The sequence below is a fragment of the Notothenia coriiceps genome, unplaced genomic scaffold (assembly GCF_000735185.1).
Source record: "Notothenia coriiceps isolate Sejong01 unplaced genomic scaffold, NC01 NC01_scaffold00015623, whole genome shotgun sequence".
Taxonomy (NCBI): Eukaryota; Metazoa; Chordata; class Actinopteri; order Perciformes; family Nototheniidae; genus Notothenia; species Notothenia coriiceps.
Window position 1 is genome coordinate 70,067 of NW_011348324.1, and position 25,543 is coordinate 95,609.

Consider the following 25,543-nt stretch of genomic DNA (forward strand, 5'->3'; position numbering starts at 1 on the left):
TGAAAAGGGTGGCTGATCCAAAAACATGAAATTCCCAGGCTAATGCCAGTGTGCAGCCCATGTCATCCCAGAGCAGATTGGTACCATTTGAGTTTGCAAGAACTACACAAGGACTCAAACCAAGCACACATGGACCTGCAGGTCCCGACAGGTTCTGGTTCATTGTGGAAGATGATGCATTGTTTGATGAGATCAGGGCTGTCCAAACCTTAAAATGAGAGGCAGAAAGAGGCAGAGGAGAGTCTTATTTTGAGGAGGATTCAATTTGTAAAAATATATGTTTTAATTAACTGTGCATTTTATTATGTGGCTAAAAGATATTACATTTGATCTATCTTTAAGAACTGACAGTATATTGTGATCTCTTATCATCATATCAACCTAAAGAAAATAATTTAGGAATGGATGACATATGTTTTTACTTCAATTAACTATGTTCACTTCTATTGATTAACTAGAATAGAATAGAATTGTTTAATGTACAATGAGATAATAATAAATGCTTCTCCCTTTCAACTCACTATTGATGTACGAATAATCTTTTAACTTTTCCTCAGTTGTAATGTTGCTGCCTTCCCAGGGAGCTTTCTCTGAAGTGTGTGTGCAGTGCAGGGAGTGTTTCCTGTAATTTAAGTATTAGCTTTGTCAGCTCTCATGAGCCTCTGAGTGGTGAAGAGTAAGTGCTGGTGATGTAGTTAGTGTGGTTCCAGATCCAGAAAGGTTTTTATTGCCAGCCCGTTTATTGTGTTCTTTATAGCAAAAAATACAACACAGCTTGGCACAAACAGGATGAGCCAGTCTGTGACCTCTTGGTATATTATACATAATGACAACATTTTCAGAATGCCATAAACAATTCTTAAAGATTACCTTATTTAAAAATGCAAGCTCAGGGAACATTAAATGATAAACAAAATTGATTTATGTTTGTCTATTTAAAAATGCTCAAACTATTAACCATAGGTTAAGAAATGCCCTTTCTCCTGACTTTGTGTTAAGAATGTCAAAGTGCACTTTGTCAAGAACAAATACAAAAGCATTAACTAAGCTTGACATAAAATGCTCTTGTGGATTCTCTAAAGCAAAAGAAAGAAGGATTGACCAATTCTCTGGTCATAACACATAATTACCAAAACAATCTCTTACCAAAAACAAATCGCTACTATAAGCTAAACCCAAGACAATTAGCTAAAACTCAATAAAACCAGATAACTGACCTGTGATTCATTTTTGCTCTTCTTCCCTGTGGTGCGTCAAAGGCAGCACTCCACTTATAGCATAGCATCTGATTTTAGTATTGAGGTACATAAATAGCATCCCGTTCAGGGTTCAACACATTGGATTTACAGACATGCACACAGCCATCAAGATGACGTCTTATTCCTATTACAGCACGGCTGGTTACTCGGCAGCCTCCCATGCTGATGTCACCTGCAAAACAAAAAATATCAGGGGCCAATTAAAAATAAATAATCTTCCAGGAGATTGTTCCTCTCAGTGGATATAAAAAAGGAACCTTTTTATAGGTAATTGACTATTAGAAACAAACAAGGCTCAATTGGCTATTTTGCATAGAGTTAAATAAAGGCAAATCCCTTCCCTAAGGGATTACATTAAGAAGCACAAGTCGAATGAAGTGATAATGTGAGGCCAACAAGACACGTGCACTCTAGATTTCTTTCATGCAAACTCACTAGCTAATTAGTTTAAATGTCATGATCATTTAGAGGAGATGCATACTGTATTGTAAAATGTATAAGAGACTGTTATTTATGACCACCAGTTAGATTAATCTTGTTGTGTTTTTGCATTACTCTAAAGCTTTTTTATTTAATTAATATAACAAATATTTACATACGTATATTACCCCTACCACCACTTCCACTATAGAGCCCCTGCAGTCTGCAGTGAGTGTGGGAATTAACTCTTTCCTATCCAGTGTGTAGAGGACATAGCCTATGCTCACAGTGCATCTTTGTTGGTCCACCTTAAGACGGGCGAGAGGCAGTTTGTTGTGGAGAGTACTGGGGGAGGCCCTCAGCGGCACATGCCTGGCTCTTTAAGGCAGACTGGGGAAGTTACATTTTGTTAAAGGTACATGCATTCAAATGTTTACTAGACATCTCGAGAACAATCCTGGAAAGTATTTATAAATGTTGGCAGCTCATATAAGTACATGAGTCAATTTTGAATGACAATAAACCACATTCCTGTAATACACAGTGATTGTACGAGATAGTCTGACAGGTCCATTTACCATATTCTTTCCAGAATTTCAGGCCACATGTCTCTTTATTATTGCTATGGACCCTGTTGTTGGTCTGAAATCAAGTTTGACAAGGAGATAATTGTGAGGCAAATTAACAACAGAAGTTTTTATATTTTTAAGTGACAGACTATTTATGATACAGTTTATGATAAGAGTCTATAATTTGGATGTAGTATTTATCTATCTATCTATCTATCTATCTATCTATCTATCTATCTATCTGACTGCATATATTTATAAGTGTATATACACTGTATGTGTGCGTTTGCGTGTGTGTGCGTGTGAGTGTGTGTGTATTTTAACTTTATATATTCTTTGTTCAGTTATTTACCCTCTCTGCTTTTCAGTGCCAGATAATAATATAGTCATGTAATACAGTTAATCAATTATATATTAAATGGTGGGTGATTATTAATAGTGGTGTTTGGCAAGGTAGCATCGTGGCTCCTAATCAAAACTAGATATTAAAGTGTGGCATTTTTAATTAAACAGGCAAATTATGAAATCTGATAAAGCATCCTTGCAGCTTGTGACATAGCCCTACAGTGCATGCCTGCATGGTGTTTTCTCAGGATGGAAACTCTTCTTGTTCAGAGGACACCGCGGCAGGCCGTCGCCTTGCAGAGCAATCTAGAGAGGAGTCGCGTTGTTTTCGGGGCCTATACTTCCGTCATTGTGTATCTTACTGGATAAACCGTGGAACTTTTCGCATGTGTCGCTGTATTGTGAATGTTGTAGCAACACCAATTGGAATTAAGTTGGATCCATACATCGTGTGCTTTCCTGGAACTGTGAAACTAGTTTTACACCGAGGCGTGCCTGGACCTCATCAGACGTCAGACCTCGCCTCCTCGCTGCCGCTGCTCTTACAATTTTATCGCAATCTATAATCACAGCATTGTTTGCAGGATTACAACGTCGCTACACACACAATGCTGCGAAGTGAATGGTGTGCTGGTGGTAGCTGTTAGACGTTATCAGCTTTTTTAGTTTTAAACACCGTGCCTTGGCGGAAAGGAGAGGATTTCGTTTTATTTAAGGTAGCATGACAGGATTCAGAGCCATCGAGCTAGCTAGCTAACCTTAGCACAATGGTTAGCTAGCGTTGCTATGAATGTACTGTTGCTTTAATGTTTGTTAACTTGTGCTACGAGCAAAATGTGTCACCTGTTCGCACAATTGACAGTATATTTCACATTGGTATTTGATTATGTTGTATACAAATAGCGGTTACTAGATGACTATCCATATGCTACAAAACAGTGGCTTGCTAACATCGTAAAGCTAACTTGTTAGCCACTAGCTGTAACGTAGACACTATGATCAGTCAGTTAGGACGAAAATGCAGGCATGTGTACTGTTGGTGCTCTAAAATTTATCTGAAATAGTTTTTTATATTATAACAGTTTAGACCTAGCTGTGAGCTATATCTGTGAACGTACTATTTAAGTTACTAGAAAAAGTGCACTAGCAGTCATTGTATTGAAAATGCACTTTGGACCGTGTGCCTCCTATTTTCATTAAACGCCCCCTTTTTTAGAAGTAGAGGTTAAAATAACATTATTAAGCTAACTATTTTTGTGCTTGTATTATTGCACTGCCCATGCTTTATTGGAATACTATTCATTATCGATATCTGTGCTTATACATTGTAAAAGTGAGCTGTTTTAGACTAGAGCATTTTTTTTAATGTTTTATTTTCTTTCTAGGTCTTGAGGATGAATGAGCAGGAGAGTGGGGTGGTCTCCTTTGATGAGTATGTGCGGCAGAAGGCCCGTACTGTGCCTCAGCACAGGATGAAGGAGTTCCTCGAGTCTCTCTCCAAGGGCCCAGAGGTGCTGCAGGAGTTCAGCCAGCAGGGAGGGGCAGCCACCACCACAGCCATGGTGTACCAACAGCAAGACACCAACTGTGTGTACGCAGACAGCACTGAGGTGGCTGGCTCTCTCTTAGAGCTGGCTTGTCCGGTAAGAGCAGGTCCTTTTTTTGTTATGGTTGTAGATGTTGAATTATATTATTCACTTCATACATGTACATGCTTTATGACAGGTACAGGTGACATCGGCAGAGATTTCACCTCATTTGTCTGTGCATCAAGATTCTGAACAGCAGCTTCAGGTGCAGGTTAGTTTATATGGCACTGTCCGTTTCTCTCTATGCTTAAATTGCACAAGACAGATGGGGCCTGAAAGGTACAGAAACACGCTCTACTCATTGCCAAGAGGAAAACAAAAGATAAGGCTGCCTGGCGTTTGAATATTTGGGTTAAAGTGGAGCTGGGTTGAACTATCTTTGCCCTTGCTGCTGAATACCACTCACTGTGAAGAACAAAAACACATAGTGTCGTAACTTCCTCTGTTTGATTAGAAGAAGTTTGATCAACTCGGTATTCATAGTTCTGGAAAAAAGTACTTCACGGTGTAAGTAAGGTCATTCTTTTGTTGATGTGTGTTCTGACAGGCCTGTTTATTTTTCAAACTCTTGCACTGTGCCAGGTTCAGATCCAGGAACAGCAGGACCAAACCGTTGGCCAGGTTCTTCAAGTGGCTGCGCCCTCTCAGCAGGACCTGCAGGGAATCTCAACACATTTTATCCAGCAGGGAGAGCTCACAGAGGAGCAGCAGCAGCAGGTACTAGATGTAGTTAAACAGTTACCCATATCAAGTGCTTTAATGTGATTCTGGTTGTTCATTATTTCGACTGTGTTCCACAGATTCAGGCGCAGCTGGTGGCTGCTGTAGCTGGAGGACAACAAATCCAGTTGCAAGGAATGCAGCATATTCAGTTGCCAGGCGGCCAGCAAATTCAACTTCAAGCTGGTCAACATATTCAACTACATGATGGTCAACATATTCAGCTACAGAGTGGTCAGCAAATTCAGTTACCGGGTGGCCAGCAAATTCAGCTCCAGGGTGGCCAACAAATTCAACTACACGATGGCCAGCAAATTCAGCTACAGAGTGGCCAGCAAATTCAGTTACCTGGTGGCCAACAAATTCAGCTCCAGAGTGGCCAGCAAATTCAGTTACCCGGTGGCCAACAAATTCAGCTACAAGGAGGCCAGCAAATTCAGTTACCAGGTGGTCAACAAATTCAGCTACAGGGGGGCCAACAAATTCAGTTACCGGGTGGCCAACAAATTCAGCTACAGGGAGGCCAACAAATTCAGCTACCAGGTGGCCAGCAAATTCAGCTACACAGTGGCCAACAGATTCAACTACAGGGTGGCCAGCAAATTCAACTACAAGATGGCCAACAGATCCAGATTCGGACCATAGAAACCTCGTCTCCATCACAGCAACAGGACTCTGCCAGAGAGGCAGAGAGGAGGTCCTCCACTGTGTCAACTGTCCTTCAACCGGCCAAGAAGCGTAAGGTGGATGTCCCTGTGTCGGTGTCCTATGCAGTCCCACAGGGCCAGCAGGTAGCCACAGTTGTAGCCATCCCTCAAGGGCAGCAGCAGAGCTATGTGTCCCTACGACCAGATTTGCTCACTGTTGACAGCGCTCAACTGTACAGCACTACAGGAACCATCACTGGTCCCACAGGCGAGACCTGGACCATCCCTGTGTACTCCACTCCCCAGCAGCAGGGGGTTACTCACATCACCATACCACAGGACACATACAACTCAATGCAAGTGTCCACCACCAATGGTAAGGACAAAATGTCCCCCAGTTCATCAAGGTCTGCAGATGTGCAGTCGCCCTCAACTGGGGCGCAGGAAGAAATAGTGCAGACCCTGTTCCCAGCGCAGTTCATGAACGGGAACATTCATATCCCTGTGGCAGTGCAGACTGTAGGAGGGTCTTACAACACCACGCAGTCGGTCCATATCTGGGATCCAAATCAGCAGCATGGCCAAGGAGACGATGGACAAGACCAGCAGCTCCATCTGCAGGTTCGAACAGACTTTCTTTGTAATCTCTTTTTATTATTAACAACATTCTGTCACTCTTCCATGGCACTGATCTTACGATCAAATAATAGCATAATAATGTTAATATACCAATTTCAAAGAATAATGAACCTTCTATTCCTAAGAATATTCAAATATCGGAATTTGATAGACTAAACAAATGAATAAGAAAAATGACATGTAAGATGTTGCCACTTAAGTAATTACAGTTATCTAGCTGAGTTATCATCATATGACTACAAAGATGCTTTTCATTCTTGCTGCACTGTATCGCAGAAAGTATTAACTGTGATTATTTCATTTTGGTAATTGTGCAGGGTCACATAGAGACGGAGGCTCATGTGGAGCAGCCTACAGAGATCATGGTTCCTATCTCCCTGAAGCCAGAGGAGGGCCTGGAGGTCTGGCGTCTTTGGGTTAAGAGAAAAAATGCAGAGCTTAATAAGCAGGAAAAGACAAAGCTTGCACCCATAGGACGTAAGTCAACTAACTACTATTAGCACACACATTCCTATTTGATATGAATCAAACAGCCATGATGTCTATAAATGTATACTTACTCAAACAAGAATAGTTTCTTTTTCATTCCTGATACATCAATGTTCATATTTAACTTCTTAATAACTTCCATTCTGCTTTAAACTGAGAACTAAGCATGTTGATTTAGTTATAATAGCACTGATAAAAACGTTTCCTTTGCTCTTCTGTCCGTGGCTTCTTACAGGTCGTCAGCCGCTGCGTTTTCAAGAAGACTTGGTGTCAAGTGCAGTAGCCGAGCTGAACCTGGGTCTTTCCCTCATGACCCAAGAGGCACGAGGATCAGAGGAAGAGCAGTTCACATCTGATGTTCTATATTATGTTTTCTTGTGCATACAAAAGGTTAGCTTTCCCATGCTCAACTTGTGCATCATGCCAACACGCTGTCTGCTTAAAGTTTTAACCTGCTCATTTTTCTTTCTTTCTTTGATCAGTATCTCTCTGAAAATGGACGTGTGGATGACATTTTCTCCGATCCATATTACACACGATTTTGTGGGTGTTTACACAAAATTCTGGATGGTTGGAGACCCAGTGTCCATCCCTTAGGTTAGAGACAATCAACACTAATGCTTGTGTTTCATTGTGTTATAGAAAGACTTGCTCATTGTGTGTTTTCATCTTAGGTTATGTCATTCCAAGTCATGTGACTGAGGAAATGCTGTGGGAGTGCAAACAGCTCGGTGCACATTCACCATCCACACTGCTCACAACCCTAATGTATTTCAACACTAAGTGAGTAACCCTGTCTCAGCACTGACTGACCTGAATATGTTCTCTTTAATGACACAGACGTGCACTTTAGATGTCTCTGATGTGCTAAACGTGTGTTTTTCACAGGCATTTCCAACTGATGACAGCTGAACAACACATGAACGTTGCTTTCTCCAAGGTCCTAAGACACACGAGGAAGAACCCCGCTAATGCCAAGGACAAAGCCACCAGTATCCGCCTTCTCAAAGGACAAGGTCCGCAGAGTGCAGGACAGAAAGGTGCTCAATACAGTAAGCCTAATGTGGGAGGAAGCCATGGTATGAGTCACGGACTTGGACAGCAGAAGTTTCTTGTGCTGATGTGTTGTGGGTCTTCTTTTTCAGGAACTGACGACATGTACGACGAGCAGATTGAGGATCCAGAGAATCCTCTTCGCTGCCCCATTAAACTTTATGACTTTTATCTCTTCAAATGGTGAGTGACTCGATCACATACATCCTGTGTAACTGGATCATTCCTCAGTGTGCCTCATCGTCAACCTCTTACTATTGGGGACTGGGGCTGATTAAATGTCAACAGTAAATGCCACATAGAAGTAAAGATGGGTACCTAAACATGTGTAAAGGCTTAATACCTTATTGACCATTCCCATGATCTATTATGTCTCCTAAGTTTTGCAGCTATTTTTGGGTGGATATCATTTGTATTACCCAGATCTGTGCCCAATAATTAAGACCTTGAAGAACACCATAGGAACATTTGGTTGGCATTTTTTTAATGGGGAGACTTCTGAGCTTTTTCAGAGATCTTGAGAGGAGAGATTACAACTTTTATTTTTATTTTTTTCGAGTATGGATTTCCTAAAAACGTACCTTTTTTTTTCTTTTTTCAGTCCTCAAAGCGCTAAGGGGAGAAACGATGCATACTACATGACTCCAGAGCCTGTCGTTGCACCCAACAGCCCGATGTGGTACTCGTCTCAGCCCCTCACGAGTCAGCAAGTGGAGCAGGTACTGGCCCGCATCATCGTGGTCCGAGAGATCCAGGAGATCTTCAGTGTTGTAGAGGGCATCATGAGCTAGGCTGAGAAGGCTCCCTGGACTCATGGGACTCCAGTCACTGATTGTTGACTATGCAGTATCCATCCTGACTCTATAAACCTCAAGCCCCGTCATCTCAAATCAAATGAGACAACTTCTGAAATATCGTACTGCAATGGTTTTATCTCTCTAAGGAGTTCATCTTGAATGAATCTTTTTTTTCTTACATTTTCTGTTTTCAACTGCTGGGTTGGACTGTATTCTTTGACCACCTTTTGTAAGCCATTGCCTCTGTAACCTTTAAACTGGCAAGTAAGGGAGGATTTAGTCTCACCACTGCTGGACCTATTTGACCTCCTGCCCTCCGAGCTCATCAGAGAGGGTACATTTTTCTGTAAAAGTATCAAAACAATGAGGATATTAAACCCTTTACTACTTAACCTTGCCGACTATTTACCACATTTGCGTTTTCTTCAAAGTCCCACTATGATACATATTAATGGACGAATACAGGACCACTTCTTACAACTGTTTTTGTATATTGACTGCATTTTGAATCCTGTATCGATACGTTCAGAGCTTAAAAACGTGTGCCTGTTTTCAAAAAAGACTTCATAGCTTATGCTTGTGTGAGTCAAACCTCAGATACAAGGTCAAAGTGCTATATTGTGGTCGTTCAGGAGATTAGAAACTTTTTTTCTCAGGTCATAGCTAGTGATTTAAACCACCATCAAGGATCTCTGCCTACTTATTCCTGTTTGTATGAATAGTGGGTTATTGAACAGGACATGCAGATGAAAAAACATTTCTTTAGCTTAATATTAATCCTTGTATCCAAACTCATGACAAGCAATTCAAAAGTGAAAGTAATTTAGCGCTGTGTTTGTGGAAATGCAACTCTGACTTTAGAAGTGTGGATTATTTGTGGGCCTTTTTTAAAGATGACTTGTCACACCAACAGCAGCCTGGCTATGCCTCCCTTGATATGACGTGTACATTTGGATTTACTAATTGAAAGAAATAGTTGTAATACAGTTCTGCTTCATTTGTTTATTACTAAAAAAACGAGTTGTATAGCACTGTACATTTTCCGTTTGATAATTTTGCATCTCACATTTACAAAGCTTGATATGATTTAATTTCCCATTTAACTTAAATGGTGCACTCCCGTCCCATGTTGCAGCTGAAATCCTTTACTGCAGTTGCTCACTGCATTTATACATCCTTTGGATTGCTAACAAAAAAACAAAGGTGGTTATAGCTGGTCCTTTTCATCCGAAAACGTTAAACGCAGTCGATTCAACGTCTGTTTGAAGTATTTAGGCAGGGGACAGGTCACGTTGATGTCTCCTTGTGTGTTTCCTGCCAGCGTCAGCTGTCGAGCGAGCACGTGAAGAGGAAGATGGCGGATCTTGCTCTGCTCCAGTCCAAGCTTTCCCAGCACACGCTCCGGTAATTTCTGCGCACCAAAATGAACAAATGTGTTACTTATTATCAAAGGTGCACATACTGAGTGAGAGAAACTGGGCTCTTGCAGAAATGTTGGTCCTCATAACATGTCAATACATTTTGAATTATATACCCAAGTGAAAGCAAACCAAAAGTCAACATGACATTTTGAATGAAAGAATCCATCAGATTTATAATGCCAATAGGGTGGGTTTGAGGATCAGTCATTAAGAGTAGCTGGTTTGTTAACTGGGAGGGAGATGAAATTAAAAAAAAAAATTAAACTTACAGTTTAAATACGTTTATAAAGAATTCAAGGATATACATGTGACACATCTCACTGTCTCCTGTTGAGGTTTATCAGCCTTATCACCGCACAGGTTGCTTCTCATTTTCAATTTCCGCCACAAAGGGCGAAAGATAGATCATATAAGGCGTACGATCAGTTGGCTGTCAGCAGCTATTTACATTATTTCTGATCTGATTATTTTGGCTTCTCTACCTCTAGTGTAGAACCAGTAGCTTTTTACAACTAGAGGCGATTAAAAACATTCATGTGTGATTTGCATAATCTGGGAAAGTTGATTCCAAAGGAAAACATCTACAACATGTTTAGGATTTTTTTTTTTTTACTATTTGAGATACAGCAATGGTACATTTAATAAAACTTCTATTAGGCAATTATTATATAATGGGTTAATGAAGCGCAGGGACCTATCAAAGTACAGCTTTAACAACGGGTATGCCTCTGTCCCCTTGTCAAAGCGCAGCTGATGATATTACACTCTTCCTTAAGGGTAATTTTCTATTTGTTATTGGGAACAAATGTTGTCTTGTCTCTGTGTTACAATGTAAACATCTTACCTGAGGAGCCAGTTTGCTTGAGTGGGAATATTTGTGGTCTCCAAGAATGGGGCATGTCAGACCAAGTGCCATGTGAACTCTCATCTGGTGCTTCACTTCTGTGGATGAAAGAAGGACATTGTGTTGAAAAAATGTATCCAGTCTTCTTGAAAGGAAATTTGACAAGCTGAAATGGCGGTCTGGTAAAAAGAATGAACACCCATCTTACCAGTTAAAGGCTGGAGCTCCACGAGGCTGCAGCCACTGCCGCTGCCCAACACTTTGTACTTGGTCACTGCAGGCTGGGATTGCCGATTGGCGCGGACTTTGGTCACACCTTCGCCTGTATCACTCACTCTGAAAAGAGGACTTAGTGCCATCTGAAATAAAAGAAAAGGTTTATAGAAGAGTAATACCAAGAATGATAATTATTTTAATATTTAAATATATTCAACTTTTTTTAACTAAAAGCAATTGTAAATAGCAAAAGTCTACTAAGTTAACACAATGCGACCAATAGCAAAAATACTATACTGTAGCAGCTCTCTGTAATTGTAAAGCTGCAACTGGTATGCATACTCACAACGACAATTCATTATCAAATTTAGATTTCGTTTTCTGTCAGCTGAACAAACTAATTGACACATTTTTACTGAAGAGTCACCTTGTAGTGCGGGCGAGGGCCTGGGACCTCTCTCTCTATGATGGGGATGTCGATCACTCCTTCTGATGGAACAGGTACACCCACTATGACCACCCTGAGGAGGTGAAAATGTTAAGACTCACAAAGATCTTTAACCATTGTGCATTCTAGGGATAATATAATAAGTTTATAATAAACTGTGCAGCAAAAAGACAGACACTCAGAGACTCTTATGGACAAAAATGTCCTCATTAAAAACGCAATTTCGGATCCCACAGCAATTACAGCAAAACGTCAACACTTGCATATACGTCTTTACATCCGGAACCCTAGTTTCAATGTTGTAATTGTTACAGTTTTCCACCAGAATGAACCAGTTTCTCATGGTTGCTTTATGAGGCATCTAATGCTAACTTCCTACTCCTTTCCTATCATTGACATATCCCAGACTATTACAACAAATCTAAATTCCTCCTGGGATTAAGCATACATCAAAATCCATTTATGTTAAAAATTGTGAAATTGTGTATACACATTGATTATTTGGTACTGCCTAAGAAGTTTGTTAAATTGTTTAAAGTTTCACACAGACATGTATTTCTGTGACATCAGATAAAAGGGTATGCACTGCAGTGTTATGTCCTACTTCTTCTCTTACCAGTATTTTCTCTGCACTTGGTTATTTGTGACAAGGCTGTGTATGTGCTGCACTGCTTCTTCACTCCTGGCCAGCAGGAACACTCCTGTTGTCTCCTTCTCCAGCCGCAGACATGGGATCAGCTGAGAATCAGACTTCATCTTCATCCCATCCATCATTTTGGAGAGAACAGGCAGCACAGACGAGATGGATGTTCCCCCGCAATCATCTGAGAACAGCAACAGTAAATACACATGTATTCAGGTCCAGGCAGTCCAATGTCAGTAGGATTTTACATTTATGAAAATATTGTAACGATCAAAACTATTCAAATACTGCAATACTACACTGTCAGTAGTTACCATTTTTGGTGAATATCAGCAGACACATAATTATGTAATGGGCTTATATTGGCTTATTATCTTTTTGCACATTGTGCATAGAGTATAATGGCAGATTTGCATGGAATTCCAGACAGCCAATTAAGCAAATTAATAGTTGATGGCTCTGTCCACCCAATACACTGTACAAAACACAATTAATTCATATTTTAGATTTCATATTTTATTTTATTTAACAAAAATATGTCGTTGTTTCAGTTGTTGCATCTTATTTTAAATTAAATGTTTTAGTTGTGGACAGCACAAAACAATACATTGTAATACAATATGCTGGGTTTCAAAACATGTATTGACCATTTACATTAAATTACATTATTTATTTATTAAATCAGTTGAAGTTTAAAAAATGGTAAATCTATAAAACAACCATCTATCAAGCTGGTTAAAAATCTTCTTGCAATAACACACCAATGGATTAATCAACTAATCGTATTAGCTCTAAGGAAATAACCATCCATCCATGAATTTTCCTTACCAAAAACTCTCTTTGACTGAACTTAGATTTTAAATATGTTTGATTCATGTCTTCAACTATTGATAGTTTACCTTTGACAGGAACTCCATAAGGTTTGTTGGTGATCACCACATCTTTGTCCTGGTACAGCACACCTCTGAGCAGGTGTTTGGCCAGCACGTTGGGATGAACTTGTTGCAGTTGCAGACTGAACCGTTTCAGCTCCATCACCCTCTTCTGCTGCCCGAACGGAGGCGGAGGAGTCTCTGCCTCCGCTGCTCCCGACGCCTCCGCCTGGGGCTTCTTCCTCTGTCCCACCACCGGGGGCTTCGTCTTCTCCTGCTGGACCTCCTTCGCCAGGTCGATAGCTCTAAGCCGGGGTTTCTCTCCCGTGTCGGGGTCTGGGGCAGCGGAGGTGGCCTGGCTCCGGCTGAGGGGCGGGGCTGTGATCCGGGAGAAGACGGTGTTCAGGCCGGACCTCCAGCCACTACAGGCAATTCTCCTACAGCTGTTCATTGTGGATGGAGTTACACGGTCGCTTAGGTCATTCGGCTACACACTAGCAATTTACAAACATAAACTTCAGAGGACACATGTTTGCCATTTCCGGTGACTTCCGGATGGCCCTGGAAGCACACTTCAGAATAAAAGCGTAGGATATGTATTTTAACCGATTTTAACTATAAACAAGCAATACAACACAACAGTCCAATGTTTGAATATGTATAACCGTGATCATGTTCAAGCATAGACACGTCAAAGCATAATTCTTTTTTAAACCAGTTTTTTTTTTAAAACGTTGTAACGATGCAGCAAGACACCATTTCCTGTGGTGTACGCAGTGCTTCCGTTCTTTCCAACATGTATGCTCGTTTCTCCTCCCGCCACTTCCCGGTTTGTTGAAACATCTAAATGTAATGGCAATTGGATGGCACTGCCCCTCTGGTAGATGAAGATTTTCAAACCAAACGCTTCCTTTTCAGCTCATGTTGCTTTATCGTGTTGCAGCCATGGATGTATAATAAGAACGTTGCAGCCCTTATCCGCTTGTTTTTATCTGAAAATGCATTTATGTAATTTGAATGAAGGATCTTAGGCGCTTTTACTCATGTTTCGCTCGACTAGTCAAGCAGGTTTCTTTCAAACTGAGCTGATGCAAATGTCCACTTGTATGTTTTACACACTATATTATTTTTGAATGAAAAGCTGCAGACATGAAGATCACAGACAGCGTGTTTCGGAGTTTCAGGGTTGCCAGAACATTTCGACAAAATTCCCAAAAAGTCAACTGTGTGGACTTCAGCCCAGATGGTGAACATGCAATATCAAGCAGCGACGACGACTGCATTGTGTTGTATGACATCCGAGAGGGAAAGTAAGTGGCCAATAATATTACATTTAAAAACAAGGTATAACCGTTTTATGCATTTGAGCCCCAAATATATGGGAATGACCCATATTCTCATATACAGATTGTGAATATGAATGTCCATATAGTGTGTGTGGACCATGGCAGTGCAGCGTATTCACTGCGGTTCACCATCAAGTTATTGACGTGTTTAAATATTCTTTCCTTTCTCAGACCTAAAGGGACCCTCTACAGCAAGAAGTATGGAGTAGATCTGATCCGCTACACACATGGAGATACACAGACAGTGGTCTACAGCTCCAACAAACTAGACGGTAATTACTGAGTACTGACAGTCAGCTGCTGACACAAAGCAACCAAACCTTATGAACTAAAAATAAAGTGCACATATATGTTCTCTTGATGACTTGCCAATGACATATTATTTTGTTCTAGATACCATCCGATACCTTTCACTTACTGACAACCAGTACATCAGGTATTTCCCTGGTCACACTGCAAGGTGAGTAAAAAAGAAGGATACAATGTGGGACTGTTTGCTGTAGATGGATGTGGACAAAGATACTGTACATGTTTCCATTAACAAACTCATTCTAAATACAAAGTGTGCACACCAGGGAAACATTGCCATTAAACTATCTACACAAGCTGCAACCATCAATTATTTTCAATATCCATAAAATATATGAAAATTGTAAACAATATCCATCACTATTCCCTGTAATCAAATGTCTTGTTTTGTCTCAACAAAAATCTCAATTGTAGGGTTATAGCTCTCTCCATGTCACCAGTGGACGATACATTTATCTCGGGCTCTTTGGACAAAACGATCCGGATCTGGGATCTGCGCGCTCCAAACTGTCAAGTGGTACGTCAGGCTGGAAAATGACACTTCCTCTTCTCTCAGTAGACAGTTACTGAAGCGTATATAATAACAGCTACTGCTAACTTGTACAGCTTTTAGACAGTGTTACAGCTGTTTAATAAGCATTAAGGTACTTAGATCACTGTAAGATAGACACTGTACACCTTTTAAGAAACATTAGTCCTGTGACCACTGGGTGTCCCCAGACCTGATTTAGCAACCATGGAACACTTGGATCTTCCCACAATTATGTAAGACATTAACTTTAAACAGAGACTAGCAGGTCTCCCTTGAAAAAGAGATTGTTGATCTCAATGGGATTTTACCTGGTTAAATAAAGGCTACAAACAAACAAACTTAATGGAAGGAAACAGTTTATTGTATTTTCAAGTTATAATAAATCAGTTTTATGCTGTTTACAGATAGTGTAACGTAGGTAGTGTAAGAACGGTACGGAGACACAGCATAGCAGTGGTTTTGGTGAATTTTCAAATTTGGCAGTGGTCTAGAATAAGCTGTCGGCTATCCGTGGCCTATATCTGTATTATAAAAACAACGTTTGTATAGGAATGATTAAATCCCAAGCTTTTTAAACCATTTAACAAATTTCCAATGCTTTATGTTTCAGGGTTTGACTAATCCACTGGGGAAACCTGTTTGTTCCTTCGACCCTGATGGGCTGATATTTGCTGCAGGAGTGGAATCACAGGCCATCAAACTATACGACCTGCGTGCTTTTGACAAGGTAAAAGGCAAATCGATGTGTCTGTGGTTTGCTTGTGCATCCCTGCATGTACACAGGATATTCATATCCCTGATACATTTTTCCCTGTTATAAAGTATTATAAATAATACATCTAATCTCTCTGTTAAAAGGGTCCCTTTGCCTCTTTTGAGACAAAGTTCAATCGCGCCTGTGACTTGACTGGAGTCAAATTCAGTAACGATGGGAAACAAATTCTCATCTCAACAAACGGAGGGATAATTCGTGTCCTAAATGCTTTCAATGGATCTGTGCTGCATACTTTTTCTGTAAGAGACGTAAAGCTATCACATCACATTGCTGTTAACCAACTGAATTGCACCTGTGTATAAATGAGTGTGATTTTCTATCTATTCATTTTACTGTTTATTTTAAGGGCTACAACAACAGTAAAGGCACCTCCCTGGAGGCCTGCTTCACTCCTGACTCTCAGTTTGTCATGATCGGTAAGACGAACTACATCATGTTAAATGTTTTAGTCTCTACCTGTAAGATCTCTGTTGCACCTGTGTGGTAAATTGGGGATACACAATTTTCTTCTCAGCTGATTCCAACAATCATTAATCACTCATGGCCAATTCTGATTAAATAGCAAATCATTTCCCATTTTAGTTTTTTTTTTTAAAGAAGCTCATAACCTTTAGTTGATGCATACCCAAGTTCAAGAAAGGCTTGTAGTGAGTAAAGTCGGGTGAATAATTATTCCATAACCTAACCATATTGACAACAGAATAAACAGTTTAGACTATTAAGATTTCATAAATGTTTCTATTAAACTACATTAAAAAAGCGCCACAATCATACATTAGCTTTTTCACAGCATTTTGCAATTCCAATTCAATGTATGACCTTTTTTTTTAATTATTCGTCATGTCAATGTCTATACAATACATGTTTACGAATGGATGACACATTTAACTTTAAAGATGTGTACCTACTATATCCGAATGTGTAGAGGCTGTGCTTGTTGATTCAAGGAAAGCAATGGGGCTTCGTGCTAATGCCTGATACATTTTTGGAAATAATATTAGTATCTGAATAATATAATTGTTCCCATTTATAGGCCAGAGGTATACCCTGCATCTCTATTTAAGTAATGTCTTGTTGTGCAGGCTCAGAGGATGGGAGAGTCCATGTCTGGAGCACTGAGAGTGGGATGAAGGTGGCTGTGCTGGACGGGAAGCACTCAGGACCGATCAACACGCTACAGTTCAACCCCAGATACATGACGTTTGCCAGTGCCTGCACTAACATGGTGAGGTCTCACTTATTAAGCCGCATGTAGCTGCTGTTGGACGAACTGCGAATAAAGGGCCACTTCATAACTCTTTCTCTTCTTTTAACAGACTTTTTGGCTTCCGTGTATTGATGACTCATAGAGGGACGTTCATCAGAGTGGGTCCTCGTGGAATCATGCAGAGATGAAGGATTACGTTTTGGACCGCCTTCTTTTTCCTCGTGGTTTTTAAAACATTTAAAACTTTTTACCTTCAGTATTTTAACCGTGTGGATCCTGCTGTGACTGAATAATATCCCACAAACTTCAGGTTTTTAATGTTATTTGAGGTACATCTACACGCATCAGGCATTCTAGGCCTGTTTTTATATGTCATGTTAATTTTAACTTTTGTTATTGTCTGAACATTTTATAATAAAATGTCTTTGATGAATATCCTTTTTTCTTTCTCCTTTATTCTGACTTGTATCATCAAATACATCTTTATGTATTATACAACATTTATTAATGTAATCTAATAGATTTAAAGGTGGGGGTAGGTAATGTTGGAGAAACCAGCTGGAGTGCGCTAGAATTTGAAAATACACAGCCGGAAAAAATCTGCCACTTCCTTACAGAGCCCCTCCTCCAACACACACGAACGCGCACATGACCAATGAGGGCACGAGATAAGTTTGTGCACAGATGGAAGGCTGACAGGCAGGTAGGCCATCCAGTTATTTTAGCCGGGCCGGCTCAGATGATTGGTCGTGCTTTTTACAATACTACGGCTTCCACAGATGACATTTTTTTATGGATTTTTTTGTCAAAGCACTTACGATATTCATTGCTATCGGGATGTTAAGAGCATTCCATGGAATATAACAAAAAGTGTATCTCGACCCGGTTTCTCAAACTTACCTACCCCACCTTTAATAGCTTCTTTTGACAAAAAATATAACATTTCAGAAGATGGGTCAAACTATGAATCACAAAGTCATTTCTTCCCGTCCCTTACTTTGCCAATGTTATTTAGTTTACTTTCATTATAGACCACAAACACCAAACCCTTACAAGTCAGAAGCTGAAAGTAGGTACATTTAGGTCATTTGTGCTTGAAAAAATTATTACTCAGAACAATTTACACAGTGCTATTTAAAAACAAGCTGGTATTAATAGGATTCTCATTGTATGGTAAAAACAACAACCTTAAACACAATGAATAAACACAATTATAGGATTAGTATATTGATTATTCTAAGAACAATTAACACTCTACTGACATGGTCTCACTTTACAAAAGCAAACACGAGTTTCTCTATCGGTAAACCAATCTGTGAACACACCTGCAGGCGTGTGAGAAACGCAGGCAGTTTTAATCAATTTAATGAATGGGTGTTTTTCTTTTTTTTTGTGCTCTGTAAGTGCCTTCCAGAAGTAGAGGAAGGGGGGGTGCTCTGCTGAATAATGTATAGATGCTTGGGTTGTGTACTCAACACTGAGTGAATAATAGATGACCCCTCACAGGTGACCTCACAGGTACACACTTATCTTTCTCTCACCTCCCTCATATGTGCATGTGTGCATGAAAGATGTGTAAAGGGATAAAGGTGAGACAGTTAAAGCATTTGGCGCTCACTTTTTTACAACTGTAAAACGTTCTCACTCGCCCTTAACATACACACTGATCTACCTTGTGTGTGTTACCTCGGTGCGTTTGCTTGTGTTTATGTAAGCGGCCTGTAATGAATCCATTAGTTCTGTCTGTAGCCAACTCTATAGTCTTCACACAAATCATCTGAAGCTCTTTATAGCTCACATTTTGGGATAAAAGGTGTATGAGAGAAATCTCACACAGTGCTGTTGTCGCTTCAGGCACCCATCCATCTTCCTTTTATGAACTATTTAACAAAGGTATGCCATCAAAATGAACAAAAAATATCCACTATCATGAACAGAAACACACAAAACCAGCCATTATTGCTCCATGAAATGTTTCAGACAAACAGTTTCACATTTTAATTTGAGATGATGCAGTCGGTCTGAGCTGATCAGAAACTCGATGTCAATTAGTGATAACATGTCATTACATGTGGCGCTTTGACAGCATCTGAAAACCCTGTACTGCACTGATGTCATCAGTGGTGGATTTCTACACGGCCTCACACACAGTACAGTGCAGGACAGTGTGTGACTTGAGAGATGCTCCCCCATAGAGACTGTTAAAGTTGTGGTCATTGATACGCAAAGAGTTTTAGATCAGTGGTGAGGCCGGCATATCCACTGACAGCTTCGTTTTTACTCATCAGCCACAGTTCCGCAGATTGTATTTCAAGTGTGAGGATTCTCCCGAGTCACCCTCGAGGCGTTTATGTCACAGATGCGCATGGGTCCATCTGTCTGCTGTCAGTGGAGAGGCAGCTACCTGCTGAGCGAGAGGAGCGAGGACACACACCTGGACCTGGTCCTTCCTGCGTGAGAGGAGTGTGAAGCTGACGGCCAAAAGATGTCACACCAAACCGGAATCAATGGTTAGTTCTTTTCTGTACATTCACTCTGTACAATTTCTCAAGTTTTTGTGTTTAACTTTGGATGCTTCAAATTAAAGTGGAAATTGTTTTACATTTGCTTTTTTACTTTTGAGCTGTGCCACAGCATGTAATACATCCACACTGGGGATACAATTCTCTAATATCCTGTAAAAGCGCATTTACAGATGGTCCATAAACTTCACCGGCATTATAAACCTGTGGATCTACATTAAGATTGTGTTAAAGGATGCACATTTAGAAAAGTACAGTATATGAGCGATGAACAGTTCCAATGTATTTCTATGTTGTGTTATTTGTAATCATTTCGCACCAAAAGGCTTTAATGGTTAGTTTAAGAGCTACGTATATGTGTGTTATGGCATTTTGTAATTGGAGCGTCAGGGGATGGATTGGCAGGAGCGTACCTCTCTCACCTTTCTCACCTGACCTTACATCATTTATGAGACCGCTGTGTTTGGTAACCATGGTGAGAAAGAAGCAGGGAGGGCAATAAATAACATAATCTGGTTTCCTGTATTAAAACTGCCATTCCTTGTTTTGATAATTGTGGGGAAAATGAGGCTGTTTATTGTTCAGACTGAAGTCTCTCATCAGCTCTTTGGTACCTGAAGTACGTCCCTGTGTGAGTCACTATAGGTGATGGCGTGACCATCTGGCAGTGGATCAAATGTTCTCCCTGAAGTGGAGTCTCAGGTTCTTACCTACCTAACTCTGTCTCATTTGCTTTCAACCCCCCATCCTCAGTTTTGTCTTGTCTGCCTTATATCTGGTTACTTTAGCAACATCGGAGCTGAAAGAATTTCTGGCCCGAGCGAGGGGAGGTGCCATCCGAATAATGAAGATTGTCATCAGAAACGGTAAACATGAAATGTCTTAAGTGTTAAGAAAGTTTTACACTAGTAAGCTTCCAGGTGACTTGTTGAAAATCGGAACATGCTGATACGTTTGTCTTGTCTGCAGAGGAGTTGGTGTTAGATTCATACAGAGAGCCAGCGTACAGCTGGGACAAGGATTACGACCAGTTCCTGCTCCCTCTGCTCACGCCTCAGGAACCCTGCTACATCCTCTACCGTCTGGACTCCCACAATGCACAGGGGCACGAGTGGATCTTCATCGCCTGGTCACCTGACCAATCACCAGTATGTCAGGAGAGGTTGCATGCTGTCACTGATCAAATGTAGTCATTCAAAGTCTATGTAAAAACTTAAACTGCATTACTTTTAACTAAATGAAACTCTTCCTGGAACTACCATAAAACCTAAGCTTTGATAACCACAATTGAAAAGTATTTAAATAGAAAAAGCTTTAGGGTTTATTGTTTATGGTATTACAGAACAACTGCCTTGGACACATCAACATGTCTGATGTAGTCACATAATCCCAAAATGACACTTCCTTTTAAAATATACTATAACATTTCAGAAACTGATTAAGAACTTAACAGAAAACAAAGCGGACTCTAGAATAGAATGTCCCCCCTTCAACAGATTAATAAACTTCTTCCTTTTCTTAATAACAATTTTTCTAAATGTGTGGCATTAACGTGACACATAACCTCAATGTAAATAGATAAGACAATAAGCAACAGAAAAGGATAAAAGGTCACTCAACAACCATCAAAAGATCAGTCAAACTCTGCACAACCATCATTTTGCAAACATCCTGGGTGTTCAAGGAGCGTAAAAAACGTCTGTAAAAAAAATGTGTCACTGTTTGAGTTTGGGTAAGGAAGGGTTCGTGTTCAACACAAAGCCTTTTGATGCATGTTTCCCCTCCCCTCTCTCCTTCTTTCCTGTCTATCTTCAGCTGTCGTGAATAATAAAGGGGGAAAAGCATCAAAGATAATCTTTAAATGAAAAACTATTAACACAACACTCAACAAAACACATGAAAAATGACTAGAAATCCATTCAAAAGTAATCAATAGTCAAAATAGTAATGGAAGTTTCTTGTATCCTCCTGTCTGTCTTGGCACCCGTTAGGTGAGGCAGAAGATGGTGTATGCAGCGACCCGCGCCACCCTGAAGAAAGAGTTTGGAGGAGGTCACATTAAAGATGAAATGTTTGGCACCGTGGAGGTGAGGAAGATCCCACCAACATGACAACTGATCATTAAATCTTTAACTGTTGGTGGTTCAGTACCATTCTGTTTGTGTTTGCAGGACGATCTGTGCTTCCAGGGATACCTGCGCCACATGTCCTCCTGCTGCTCCCCCGCCCCGCTCACAGCAGCCGAGCAGGAGTTACAACGAATCAGAGTCACAGAGGTCAAGATCAACAATACAAACTGTCTGAATATGACATCAAACACAAACGTACATTATGTGTACTTATTTTGTATGCTTTTACTTTCTTTCTGCAGGATAAAGTTGTGTGGGTAAGTACACTTTCTTCCAAGTACAATCCTAACCGTTTCTGTATCAAGAGGAGATTACAAAACTGCCTCTTATATCCACAGGATGAGCGTAGACGAATTGGGACTCCAACAGCACGAGCGAGGGTTTGTTGCAATCTTTTTGAGTCCAAATTCAAAGTTGAAATTCAAATATAACAACAACAAATCATTTCACCAGTTGGATGCCAAATTGCCACAAATGTCAGATATCGGCGCTCTACTTTCCACTGTAAGCCTTTTCGATGTTTTACTACTCCATTAGATTGAGAAGAAAACAGTATTGAATTTATTTTCCCCTTTAGGACTCTCATAAATAACACAGCATATAAACATAAATACAAAAATTAAAGAATGAATAGATAAAAGGTCAAACTTAATTTAGAATAAAGAGAAGGTAAAAAGAAAAATCAAGTGGGAGACAATAAATATAAATAAATAAACAGAGAGAAGGCGTCATGTTGTTCTTTTTCACACTAAATAGTTGTAAGAAGAAATCTACTAATATCACTAGGATTTCATTTACATGTAATCTTTACACCAAGGTTTCTGTGTTTATTTTATCCTGCAGGTCACAATGGAGTTTGGCTTAGACAAAAGAGTGCAGACTCTTCAAGGTCTTGCCTTCCCCTTACAAGAAGAGGCCAAGCGAGCTCTGCAGCAACTCAAGCAGAGACGCATCAACTACATACAGCTGGTGAGCCCCAACAAAACCCCTTTTTACTAATTACTCAGCGTGCATCATGTAACTTATTTATTGGTGAAATTGGCTCTGCGTGACTTGACCCCTGAACAAAGCATGTTTGTGTGTGCTGCAGAGGCTGGATGTAGAGAAAGAGACCATTGAGTTGGTTCACACCAAACCTACAGAGACCCACGAGCTTCCCTACAGGATTCCCTCAGATTCTCCCAGATACCACTTCTTCATCTTCAAACATTCCCACCAGGGCCAGCGGCAGGAGGCACTGGGTGAGTCTCTCTGTCAATTGCATGTTTATCTTCAGTGTGCTTGTCGTAGAATCTCACAGAATGTCACATATTCAAGTTACACCATGTGGTTGCCAACCCCAAACTTAAAATGCACTAATCTGCAATTTGACCTATATAACAATGGGTCGTGTGCAACATGAAATGACCCCACCGGAAATAATGATTGATTCTGCAGATGCCCTCAATGTCTTTAATCTGATTGTTTAACATAATGTAACATTTAGCAGATAAAGAGACATATATTTTAACAACACAAAGAGGAGAGTGAATATTGGACTTTCATTTGTCAGGCTTGACACAACAATCACTCCAAATCAATGATAATGTTGGCCCATTATGCAGTGTGGTAATTGATAATGTTATACTAACATTTTAACCATATGGACGTTATAAGAGGACAGTAATGTATATCAATGTTGTGTTTTTATTGCTTTCAGGCATTATATTCTATTACTCTATTTTCCATGTTTTTTCTCTATGTCTGTTTTTGGTATGCAATATTTATCCACTGGTTGAATAAAAAAAGGTTTACATTTTTTCTCCCAGTGACCACAATGGTTTTCAAAATGTTGCTCAAATATTGGTTTAAGTCGCTCCTGTTGAGTAGTTTTTACACAAGTGCTTAAACTACTATTTGATTAAGGTCAAGTGATAGCACCTCTTGTAAGTACTGATGTACTTTGTTCAACCCCCCTGTGTAGTGTGTTGTTTAGAGAAGCTGGGAATGATTGTGGGTGTTTTTGTAACGTCTGAGACAGGGGTTTGTTTCATAACAGATATGATAACCAAATATAATACAGTGAAGTTGGAAACAACAACTTTATATCTCTTCCAGTGTTCATATATTCGATGCCTGGTTACACCTGTAGCATCAAGGAGCGGATGTTGTATTCAAGCTGTAAGAACCGACTACTGGACGAGGTGGAGAAAGACTATCAGCTGGAGGTCACCAAAAAGGTTCACATCACCAAAATCACCCAAGATTGAAATAAGAAACTGATGCATGATCTGTAATATATCTCTGTGGAGATAAACAGTAAACCACGTCACCAAATTTGATCTACAAACTGGTTATCATAGTCAAAATGAATCTGTGTTTTATTCTGTGTGTCTAGATGGAGATAGACAATGGCGATGGCCTGACAGAAGACTACCTGTACGAGGAGGTGCACCCGATGGAGCACGCCTTGAAGCAGGCCTTTGCCAAGCCCCGCGGACCGGGGGGGAAGAGGGGCAACAAACGCCTCATCAAGGGCGCTGGAGAAAACGGGGAAGAAAGTTAGATGCACACACAATATATTATACATGAGTACACAAACACACCACACTATATCTATGAATGTACTTGTTATTTGACTGTTTAGCTTCTAATCATTTCTCCTTTTTACCTTCAGACATTTCAAACGGAGAAAGTAGATCCACCATGCAAAAAAGGAGGGTGTGGAAAATATATAGCCTATATCTTTTCTTGTGGTAAGAGAGAGCTTCTAAAGTTAACACTGTTAGCGTAAGTGTAGGCAAGCTGACACATATTTTGGTCTATTAAGATTAAATTGAATTTGGCATACAACGTGTTAGTGAATCAAGCGGCATTTTTTAGGTTTATATGTGAATGCATCCACAGAGTTGATAATTTAACCGTTCTTATCCACTTATCCGGGTGTCAGTCATAACAACTTATTGTGCAGCAAAACCTTTTTCAAACCCACAGTACTTTATTATCACTTGTAGAGGAGATCCAAAACGTTCCAGAAATGCTAAATACTTATAGACCTTATAGGGAAATGTGTATACAATAATATGCTCAGCAGATATATTATTTCCATTACATGTAATGTGGAAAGCGATTTAAAACATGGAGTATCAGATTCTAAAAGCTCACTGTGAATATCTTTGATATAGACTTCAACAAGACAATACACTGTGGAAATTATTGCAAATAATATGACATATGGGGGAAATACAATCACTCGATTTATTGGTGGAAAGAAAGATTGATAGGACGTTGCTGATTTTACTTTATTAACTACAGCCAGCCGCAGTTAGCTAAGTTAAGCATTAAAGACTGTAAATGGGGAGTTCAAGGCTCACTCATTTAAAGATGATATCTTGTTAGTTTAATCTGTCTTAGAACCTCTTAAAACAACTGGATGTTAATAGGATACTATTTTATTAATACATTTTTCATTTGCCAATCCAAGTTGAAGGCAAATGCTCAATCAGATCTGTCTTCTCCTGTTTCTGTGCTCCTCTTCAGGAAATAATTAACATCACCAGTCACTAATATTGATTCAGGTAATCAAAATCATCGTGAAATGGCTTTTAAATGTTTGTTTTATGGTGGATTATCCTTTATATTTTCTCTAGTCAGCCTATGCCTTACCTATTGTTCATTGCAAATCCCTCAACATCACATTCACAGCTGCCTTCTTCAGTCGCTTGGGTGAGGTTTGACTACACTCAGCTGAAGGCTGTTGTTTTACATGGCCC

General features: G+C 40.0%; 3 protein-coding genes across 8 annotated transcripts; 2 read left to right on the forward strand and 1 right to left on the reverse strand.

The window, feature by feature from the left end:
• The first annotated feature begins 2,827 nt into the window (after positions 1 to 2,827).
• On the forward strand, positions 2,828 to 8,919 carry LOC104948997 (glutamine-rich protein 1). 4 transcript variants are annotated; one of them, XM_010775266.1, is made up of 12 exons: positions 2,828 to 3,309; positions 3,979 to 4,236; positions 4,319 to 4,393; positions 4,765 to 4,899; positions 4,983 to 6,170; positions 6,506 to 6,665; positions 6,913 to 7,067; positions 7,160 to 7,274; positions 7,352 to 7,460; positions 7,566 to 7,729; positions 7,823 to 7,913; positions 8,332 to 8,919. In XM_010775266.1, exons 2-12 carry the CDS (start codon positions 3,988 to 3,990, stop codon positions 8,519 to 8,521), a joined length of 2,631 nt encoding a protein of 876 aa, XP_010773568.1. In that variant the 5' UTR covers positions 2,828 to 3,309; positions 3,979 to 3,987; the 3' UTR covers positions 8,522 to 8,919. The 4 variants fall into 4 exon arrangements, with proteins under 4 accessions (XP_010773568.1, XP_010773570.1, XP_010773569.1 ...); XM_010775268.1 differs by having other exon boundaries at positions 7,566 to 7,717; XM_010775267.1 differs by having other exon boundaries at positions 4,325 to 4,393.
• Positions 8,920 to 9,514: 595 nt separating this feature from the next.
• On the reverse strand, positions 9,515 to 13,662 carry LOC104948999 (RNA pseudouridine synthase D4). Its single transcript, XM_010775273.1, has 6 exons — positions 12,999 to 13,662; positions 12,073 to 12,280; positions 11,436 to 11,529; positions 11,001 to 11,151; positions 10,793 to 10,890; positions 9,515 to 9,938 (listed from the first exon to the last, which is right to left on the reverse strand). Exons 1-6 carry the CDS (start codon positions 13,420 to 13,422, stop codon positions 9,735 to 9,737), a joined length of 1,179 nt encoding a protein of 392 aa, XP_010773575.1. The 5' UTR covers positions 13,423 to 13,662; the 3' UTR covers positions 9,515 to 9,734.
• Positions 13,663 to 13,729: 67 nt separating this feature from the next.
• Positions 13,730 to 24,470, forward strand: LOC104948998 (WD repeat-containing protein 82-like). 3 transcript variants are annotated; one of them, XM_010775272.1, is made up of 15 exons: positions 13,730 to 14,281; positions 14,489 to 14,589; positions 14,711 to 14,777; positions 15,041 to 15,143; positions 15,769 to 15,885; positions 16,017 to 16,172; positions 16,280 to 16,349; positions 17,016 to 17,158; positions 20,637 to 20,810; positions 21,654 to 21,749; positions 21,834 to 21,949; positions 22,697 to 22,760; positions 22,882 to 23,032; positions 23,889 to 24,010; positions 24,169 to 24,451. In XM_010775272.1, exons 1-15 carry the CDS (start codon positions 14,121 to 14,123, stop codon positions 24,334 to 24,336), a joined length of 1,809 nt encoding a protein of 602 aa, XP_010773574.1. In that variant the 5' UTR covers positions 13,730 to 14,120; the 3' UTR covers positions 24,337 to 24,451. The 3 variants fall into 3 exon arrangements, with proteins under 3 accessions (XP_010773574.1, XP_010773573.1, XP_010773572.1); XM_010775271.1 differs by lacking the exons at positions 20,637 to 20,810; positions 21,654 to 21,749; positions 21,834 to 21,949; ... (2 more) ...; positions 23,889 to 24,010; positions 24,169 to 24,451 and adding an exon at positions 17,250 to 17,573 and having other exon boundaries at positions 13,741 to 14,281; XM_010775270.1 differs by lacking the exons at positions 13,730 to 14,281; positions 14,489 to 14,589; positions 14,711 to 14,777; ... (3 more) ...; positions 16,280 to 16,349; positions 17,016 to 17,158 and adding exons at positions 19,626 to 19,650; positions 20,451 to 20,528 and having other exon boundaries at positions 20,632 to 20,810; positions 21,834 to 21,938; positions 22,635 to 22,760; positions 24,169 to 24,470.
• Positions 24,471 to 25,543: the final 1,073 nt, after the last annotated feature.

Excerpts from the sequence above, each read along its gene's own strand:
- LOC104948997 (XM_010775266.1), top strand. The coding sequence starts at position 3,988 with ATGAATGAGCAGGAGAGTGGGGTGGTCTCCTTTGATGAGTATGTGCGG. Across the intron at positions 4,237-4,318 it reads TCTTAGAGCTGGCTTGTCCG|GTACAGGTGACATCGGCAGA; the intron begins GTAAGAGCAGGT and ends GCTTTATGACAG. Across the intron at positions 6,666-6,912 it reads AAAGCTTGCACCCATAGGAC|GTCGTCAGCCGCTGCGTTTT; the intron begins GTAAGTCAACTA and ends GGCTTCTTACAG.
- LOC104948999 (XM_010775273.1), bottom strand. The coding sequence starts at position 13,422 with ATGAACAGCTGTAGGAGAATTGCCTGTAGTGGCTGGAGGTCCGGCCTG. Across the intron at positions 11,152-11,435 it reads GCCCTCGCCCGCACTACAAG|ATGGCACTAAGTCCTCTTTT; the intron begins GTGACTCTTCAG and ends CTTTTATTTCAG. Across the intron at positions 10,891-11,000 it reads GGAGCTCCAGCCTTTAACTG|AAGTGAAGCACCAGATGAGA; the intron begins GTAAGATGGGTG and ends TTTCATCCACAG.
- LOC104948998 (XM_010775272.1), top strand. The coding sequence starts at position 14,121 with ATGAAGATCACAGACAGCGTGTTTCGGAGTTTCAGGGTTGCCAGAACA. Across the intron at positions 14,282-14,488 it reads TATGACATCCGAGAGGGAAA|ACCTAAAGGGACCCTCTACA; the intron begins GTAAGTGGCCAA and ends TTCCTTTCTCAG. Across the intron at positions 20,811-21,653 it reads GGTCACCTGACCAATCACCA|GTGAGGCAGAAGATGGTGTA; the intron begins GTATGTCAGGAG and ends GGCACCCGTTAG.